The 8,439-nt window shown below is 49.7% G+C and overlaps 1 protein-coding gene across 1 annotated transcript in view; it reads right to left on the bottom strand.

Annotated features, from left to right (window-relative positions):
• The window catches only part of AFDN (afadin, adherens junction formation factor), a 94,777-nt gene that overhangs the window by 9,191 nt on the left and 77,147 nt on the right, over nucleotides 1-8,439 (bottom strand). Inside the window, exons 29-32 of the mRNA XM_024744917.1 lie at nucleotides 8,099-8,198; nucleotides 7,083-7,151; nucleotides 4,385-4,948; nucleotides 194-397 (exon numbers count right to left, since the gene is read on the bottom strand). Of these exons, the coding sequence (XP_024600685.1) occupies nucleotides 194-397; nucleotides 4,385-4,948; nucleotides 7,083-7,151; nucleotides 8,099-8,198 (937 nt within the window). The remainder of the gene's footprint in view (nucleotides 1-193; nucleotides 398-4,384; nucleotides 4,949-7,082; nucleotides 7,152-8,098; nucleotides 8,199-8,439) is intronic.

The following is an 8,439-nucleotide window of genomic DNA, read 5'->3' as shown; positions in this document are numbered from 1 at the left end:
GAGAAGGGGGAGGGGGGACAGCCAGGAGGAGAAGGGGGAGGGGACAGCCCGGGGGAGAAAGGGATGACAGCTCAGAGGACAGGGCCGGGGCCCGGCTGGCCGACTGGCCAACCGGGCTCCAGTTTCAGCGGCGGCCCCCTTGCGCGTCCCGGGACCCTCAGCCGCACACCCCTCGCCCTCAGAGCACCAGGACCTTTTCTTCGGCCTCGCGCCTGGCCCGCTGCTCCTCCTGCCGGGCCCGCTGCTCAGCCTCCCGGGTCCGCATCTCCTCCAGCTGCTGCTGCCGCCGCCGCTCCTCGTCCTGCAACTGAGGACAGATCCCGTTCAGTGCGCGCCCGGAGCGTCCCAGCGCCAGACACAGGACGCGCACACGACACAAGCACACGCACGGCTGAGGACAGACACCAGGCGGAGGTCACGGCGGACACCTGAGCCCGCCATCTAACGACTCCGTCCCCACCGCTCCAGAACTACGCTTCCATCGACTGTGGCTCAGAGGAGGAGGCATTTACCCTGGACGCTCACACGTGAAACAGCGCAGTTCTTTCACTAGGACACACTCAGCTGAAACAGCTCACGTGGAGGCAGAGACGGGCTCCAGCGTACGGAGCCGGGAGACACACTGGCCCACCCCCTCCCTTCGCCCCGGTTCAGTTTCCACCGTGAAGGTCAAGGAAGACTCCCCACTCTCGCGGCCCGTGACAGGTGAACACTAGCCTCTGGATGGGGGTGGGGTGAGGCCCACGTGGCAGCAGAAGCTCCAGCGGACCAGCGGCCCGCCTCGTCTCAGGGACACGGCTTCTAGCTCTCCTCCCGCCCGTGCCCGTCCTGGCCCTTTGCCATCCGTTCCCTCTGGGTCCCACCCCAGACGCCAAGAATTCCTTCCCAGTTCAGGGATCCCCCGAAGTCTGATTCACAGAATGTGAAGCTGAAATTCGGGAGGAACCTTACTGGAGCTCTGTCCTGCTACATGTCTGTCAAGTAACTGTCCATCCTGTTCGAGCACCTTCAGTGTCTCTGGGGCCTACAGCCTGCCTCCCGGGACAGTGGTTAACTACTAGTCCAAAAGCCTTCCTGCTGTTCTAAAATTCATCACCTCATCGCTGTCTATCTTTCGTCCTTCAGGTTCTGCCTTTCTGACACAATACAAAACAAATTTAGTATCTGTCCTTCATACCATTCAAATACTTAAGGACACCTTCAAACCCCTGAGACGAATTCTACTCGGCTTTCAGCTCCTGTGCCCTCCTGGTCACACTCCGCTGTACACTACAGGTCGAAAACGCCTCAGGGAGCCGCGAATTAAAAGCGCTGACTAGCAGAGAACAGAGGAAGAGTCTCTCTTCGCCATGTCCGTAGGCTACAGCTACTTTCGTAGTTACAGCCTAAGGTAATGGCGACTTGGAAAAGCTCGCATTCGCCATTTACTTCTTCTCTGTTCCAGACCTGGGCGTGGCACAAGAGGTGACTCAAAATTTGAAATTAAAATAGCACTGAGGCCATCTAGTTCAACCTCTAACCACGGCAGGAACCCCTGACGTAAAATCACTCACGGTGTACTTCAGCATCTACATGACCACTAGCTATTCTATAGGTTACTCACAGCAAAACCAGAAAACGTTAACTTCTGGATCTGAACTGTCGGAGTGTATTTTTTTCCTAAACAAAAACAAAAACCGAACAACTTGACTCTTGCTTGGCTTCTGTGGAACAAAAACTGTATCTGGTGGGAAAGTGACTAACTTGTGTAATCACACTTTTTCATGTCAGTGAACAAAAATAAAACATCTCAGAAAAAAAATTAAAATTCCCTTCTCAAGGAGAACAAATTAATTTAACTACCTCTTTAGTATACTCTAGGTATAAGCCTAGAAGGATGCTAGGATAATTATTAGGTTTTGGAGGTTCTGTAGCAGGAGTAGACGCTAATGATTAAGAAGCATGGAAGCAGTCAGAAGTGCCCTGCTGTGCGGAGACGCAGAGGAAAGGACTTACCAGGAATTTCAGAGTCATCAGCACAAATTATGGGACACAGCACCCAAATAAAAATAACAAAATACAACAGCAATTGATCACATTAAACACATGCAGAAGAGTAATTTGTGGAAGGATGTAAAACTGCACGAATGCATCAGAGGTGTTTCTGTTACCCAATAAAGCAAAAACTAATTTCATTATGTTCTATCAGTACTTTTTAGACCTGATGAAAAACAAGTTCTGAGCGAGAAAATCAGTACACACTGAATCAGCTCCTGTAAGTTAAACAGGATAATTTTAAGAAATCAGAGCCATTTCAATTCTCATAACTAAAGGTACAGCACTCTATCTTATAAATCTATCAACAGGCATTTTCTCTTAAAATCCTGACGGTGGTAAACAAGGAGCCTTCCCCTCGTGCTGTTTCACTGGTTTCTATTTTAAGGTAGCAGATGAACCAGTGCTGTTAGAACTAAGGCAGTTTCTTTCCACTCTTTGATAAGCTGTTTCAGGTATTTTCATTTTCAAAACACAGGCCGTTTTGCTTTTCAAAAATATGCTGCTTTACTAAAAAAAAAAAAAAAAAAAAGAGAGAGAGAGAAAAGAGAACCTCTTACTTTCCCCCCACATAACAGAGCCGGGCGGTACACCGAGGTGTACGGTTACGTCTCACAACAGTTAAAGGGCACTTCAACTTAAGTTGGGAAGTTAATGGTTCTGAGAGCCAGTGCCTGACGGGGCCTGAACACTGTGAGGTTACATGAAATGCAGACAAGCTCGCTGTTTCACATTAAAGGAACGAAAAGTCGCATGCTATCCAAACAGTCTCGTAGGAAGTTCTACTTGGGGCAACTAGACTTGAATAGACATAGTAATCATTCTTATAGAGTGAGTCAAGACAGCCCAGACTGAAGCTACTCCAACCAAGAACTAGGCTGGGATTCTGAAACCAGCACGCAAGCCTGACCCAAGGCCTTGCGATACTGAGGCAGTCCGGAAAAAATAGTTAAAAAAATAGTACGTTGAGGTCTGTGTGTTTAGACTTTATACTTTTTTTGGGGAATCTTCCCGGACCGGGGCACGAACCCGTGTCCCCTGCGCCGGCAGGCAGACTCCCAACCACTGCGCCACCAGGGAAGCCCTACACTTTATACTTTTGTTCCACAAAAATACGGTAACTTGTATCTTTAATTTCATGTTGAAATATCTGAATACAAAACGGGGCCAAAACATCCTTTACGTTTTGACATTTTCTCTGAAAAGCAAGTGTAAGTCTGTTAAGCACATCACCCTTTCTCTCTGCAGGCCTTTTCGGCTTATGCTCCCACCCATTAAAAATACTCACCCTAAAACAACTTTAAGGCCCCCAGATAGAGAGGCCCTGATAGGCCACTTATTAGGACAGGACTCTGGCGTCCTGTCCTAGCACACGCAGCTTCCTGCCGCGTCACCAGCTCTCGGCCCTCCGTCAGTGGGGCTCCCTGCCCAGGGTGCAGCCGTCCCCTTCTTTGTAACTGAATATGATTCTGTCCAGAGTTCTAAGGGGAGACCTACAGGTGCAGGCCTACTCCAGCAGCAGAGACAGGTAAGAAGCGTGGCTCACAGCAGCCCAGAGCAGACATGTGACGTTCGCCTAGGGCATCTGTTCTCCCCCTGACACAACCACAGGAACTTCGTGTTCTACTCCCAAACGCACACATGCTGGTTTGAGTATGAACTTATTTCTCCTCCTTGAATAAGACTGACGCTTCCCGAAGGTGGGCTGTGTCTACCCTCCAGCCTCAACATCCCGGGCAGGGTCTCCCACCTGAACAGGTAGAGAACGCTCTGCTACCTTCTGAGACAGGCCCCTCCGCAGGTACAACTCTCCGTTACGGTTCCTACTGATTCTCGCTTGAGGTTTCTACAAAGCGTCTAATTCAACTGCTTCCATACCTGAGATGCTCCGGAGGGCTATGGCCAATTTCTACATAAAGGCCAAACAAGAAGGCAGCCCACAGCGTCTCTGAAAACACCCCCTCCCTGCTCTACCCAAGGGGGAGGGATTCTTCCCGTGAGCTGTCGCGTCATCTGAGACGGAAGATGAACCACTCAACTGGCAGGAGGCGAAGCTGCGACGGGCCAGCTGAGAGACCGCTGGTCTCGGAAGCATCTCCTTGAAAGATGGTTCGCAGTAACCGTTTTATGAGCAGCAGACATTTTCGTGAAGCACAAAGAATACTAAATATGAACCCAGAATATTCTGGTCAGGATCCCTACTCTCAGTCTACACGACATTGGGTACTAGGCCTGCCCTTCTCGTCTGCGCACGTTGCAGTTGTCACGGACGAGAGGGCCACAGAAGCGGTCACCCAGCCGCCTAGAGCAGTGAAGGCTGAGCTCCCCTCCGGTCTGCAGGCGGCAGGACCGGCTGCCCTTCAGAGGTCAGCAGGGCCAGCAGGCGCGGCCGCAGCGCCGGGTGGGCCCGGGAGGCGTCCTGCGGGCCGGGAGACCCGGGGCGCTTCTGGAGGGGCAGGGGGCCGCTGCAGGGTCGCGGGGCATTCTGCGACCTGCCGGGCGGCGGCGGCCACATGCAGGAGAGTCTGCAAAGGGAGCACGGGCCCGGGCGCAAACGAGGCACTCTGCAGGTGGTCAGGTTCCCAGGAAGCTGGGAATCCCTCTGCAGGGAGGGGAGAGGCGCCATGGCAACTGCAGGCTCCCCAGACTGGGCGACTGGGCGACTGGGAGAGTCGGGCGCAGCGGGGAAGCGGCAGGTGCGGCAGAAGGCAGCTCGCCGTCCCGTCCCGTATGCAAGTGCATGGGAGGCTCGGGTCCGGGAGGAGGTAGGTGAGCGCAGGGGAGGGCGGCCCTGGGCCCACGTGGGGCGACGGGCACTCAGGGACCCGGGGACTAGAGCCGCCAGGGCAGCCTCGCCACCTCTCCGAAGCTCCCATTTATCCCACGCGTCACCATGAATATCCCGGGACAAAGCCTAAGGAAAGGCCTTACGGACCGCATGGGCGGGGCTCTACACAAGTGGGCACACGCCTGTACCTGGTCCCCATCGTCCCCGGGGGGCCCAGTGCCTAACAGCCCCCGGGACAAGGCAAGAGCTCAACCTCTGCTGGGGAATCAGGCTGAGAAATGCTCGGAAACACGGTGCTTACCGTCAACATCAGCACTCGAAATAACTGTCTTTTAAAGGAAGAAAAACCCGAACTACGCCTTTGAAATAAAAATCTTAGTGCACCCTTTACCCTTGGGTATTGTCACTCACCTGTCACCACCACGCCCCCCGCCCCCGCCCTGCCCCGACTCTCTTGGGGCCGCAGTCGGCGCATCTCAAGGCTGAGGCCCCAGGCTACCTGGCCTGCACGCGTGTGACAAGGACCTGGTACCCGAAGAGACGAGTGGGACTGACTGGTGTCTCCCACCCCCTTCCATACGGACACCTTAACACACAGAGAGGCAGGGAAAGAAGCAGATACTTCTCATCTCTGTCTCATACAGAGAAAAACACAAAGCCCAGAAAACATGCCTCTCAGTCATCGAGGAGAGATGTTTTCAAGAGAGGTTTCCCTTTGGAGTGACACTGCCATCATGCTATTTAAATTGAAAAAAAAAAGAACAAAACAAAACAAAAAAAGGAGGGCTGTTATTTGGTGAAAAGGCCATCAGAATCAAACCTGGATTCAGAGATTTTTTTTAAAGTATTGTCAGATACTGGCCTCATATCATTTAAAAGCTGACTAACAAATGTTGACTTAAAGTCAGTATCAATACACCAGAGCATGAGTGTCTGGCAGTCGAGAGAGGTACCGCCCTCAAGCATGAGGGTGCTAAATGACCAACTCGATTTCCCCACTATGGACATAAGACACATCATAGTTACAGTAGAGTGCGACCTCAAGCATTTTTTGGCAATGAACTGGTATGGCTGATAAACTAAACTAAAATCATGTGGTGTTATTGAAGAAAACACAGAATAAATGTTTACTGGAAATTCCTCTTTCTCTGCCAACAGACAGTTACACCCTAGACAGTTACATCTTAATTGGCAAACAATGTCAATACCAGTTGAACTGAGCTTCTAATAATGAATACTTAAAACGTATTTCTAATGTAACAAGAACAAAATAGATTACTCACTGCAAAATTTCTCATCTGCCTATGTATTTATGAGTACGTAAGAATACAGAGTACGAATTTTATGACTAAAACTGAGTAAAGGTCAAAACCATAAACAAACAGTAAGTAACAGTTAAAAAGTAACAGAGAAAAGCAAAGAATGACTAAATCTAAACACATTCAAAAGCATGCTTCTAGAGTCAGGGAACTACAGATCCTGATCTAGGACACCCCTGAGAACCAGATCTACTGAAAACATAAAACCACCACCACTAAAAGGAAAAAAAGGAAATCAAGACAGGAAAAAAGTACCCAAGGGAAAGAAACAAGAACATACCAAATCTAGAACAGAGATTGCTGGTATAGCAGTCTGCTGCAGGTAACAGAGAAGGAAAGAAAAGAAAGATGAAGTGTGAAAAAAAGGTTCAGTTTAGATCTGTATCCGCCACCAGCGTATCTGTGGTTCCCATGCTCCATCTGTGTTTGAAGGACAACCCAGTGAGAAAAGTACGGACACTACAGACCAATTTCCAGTATTCAGAAATAGAAAAATGCCCACATGGTATTACATCCTTGAGCTTTATTATTAAGACACACAGCAACTAAAATGAGTAAAATTTCCCTTAGCTCTCTTATTTGGAGACTAACATATTAATCTTAAAATAAGTAATGATAAAACACACAGATACTTTAAACTACCGTAAAATATCGTAATTCATACTAAGAGGCTTTGAAATATTCAGTGTTTTAATCATTTGGAAAAACTGAGAGACATTCAATAAAATTTTAGCCTTCAGAGGAAAGCATAATTATAGAAATATTGCAACGTGGATTCTAACTTCTCCCTCAACAGTAAATATTAATGACGTCCACTCATTTACCATAAACATCAGCTTTAGATTCAGAGCTAAGGCTGCGTCAGAGGTAAGCCTTCTTGCCTCGCATTGTGGGGATAGAGCCCCAGGGCCACGGCCACAGCAGCCTCTCGGGGAGCCCACCTGCAGCGCGTCCACTAGGACCCGGGTGGAGCAGGGGTGGGCAGCCGTGACGGGCACACAGCTGACCGCCTACAGACGGGCCAGAGTGCTGACCAGGAAGTGGAAATAGTTCAAAGGACCCTTATGCAGAAAGTAATCAGTCCTTCATCGAACAGCTGCTCTTTCAAACAAAACAGTATTGATGGTAAATACAGTTGTTTTTGAGGACATTTACTACTGACGACTTGGAAACTACTAATAAAACAATGTAATGTTTACCATTTAGACCTTCACTTAAGAAATTTAAGTTTCCTCAGAGAAATTCCAGCTGAATTTTGGACCAAGGTACATATACGTCTGCTTGAGAACACAGAGCTAACAAGAAGTGTGTGCGGTGACATTCAGGAAAATAATTCACAGAGCAAAGTGAAAAGGCATCACAGTGCCGGCTCAAGGCACTCAGTGCCGAGGCTCCAGGACTGAATTTCATCCTGAGCTGGAAAGATTCAAGGGTCTGACGGGACAGGAGACCCTTGGTTTAGGTCTCCAGTACAGATGACATCAGAGGTGGAATTAGAAACAAAATCCAAAAGCCAAAAAGGACATGCCCTTTGCTGTTTTTTCTCAGAATACTGCATTACATCTGAAAAAAAAAAATCACTAAAGTGCATTAACATAAAATGGTCCCTAGCATTCACTGCAAATTAATACCAGTAAATGCTTCTCTGTCAACAACTCTCTTGATACACAGGGTAACAGAGAATCTCAGATGTGGCACTTTAACAAGTGACTGCATTAAACTAATATAAATTTAAATTTTTTTCTTTGACTCGACACAAAAGGAATAGAAGCTATTTCTATAACATGCAGAACCATGAATAAAATTCTAAGTTCTCACTCCCTTTAAGCTATCACTGACATATAATTGCGTAGCACTTTTTAATAACACTCGAGAGTCTCCATCTATCTGGGCCGTGACGTCGGACCTGACCCTGCAGCTGTGAACCGCCCCTCTGCTACCCCTGGGGAGCACGGACCATGGAGACCAGGGGCAGCCCGTCCCGGCATGAAGCTTCAGGGCACAGCACGCCTGCCTCCGTGTGCCGGCGACGGCGACAGAGCGGGGCAGTTAACAGCCTGTCCGGCCCACAGAGCCTGAGAGACGTTTACTCTGCGGCCGTTGAAAGACACGCTGCCAACCCCTGATCACGGTGATCACCGGTTTTCAACGCGTCTTCTCCACCCACGTGCCAGCCGGCCGGCCGCAGCCAGTGGGCGCCCCACAGCTGTCAAGCGCCGTCGGACCGAGCAGAACCAGCGCCTCTCCAGCACTCGTGCCCAGAGCATCTCGCCCGGGCGCCGCAGGACAGCGGCTCCA

Source organism: Neophocaena asiaeorientalis, unplaced genomic scaffold (assembly GCF_003031525.2).
Source record: "Neophocaena asiaeorientalis asiaeorientalis breed wild unplaced genomic scaffold, Neophocaena_asiaeorientalis_V1.1 scaffold649, whole genome shotgun sequence".
Lineage (NCBI taxonomy): Eukaryota > Metazoa > Chordata > Mammalia > Artiodactyla > Phocoenidae > Neophocaena > Neophocaena asiaeorientalis.
Note: the sequence above shows the minus strand (reverse complement) of the source record. Positions and strands in the feature narration are given on the sequence as shown.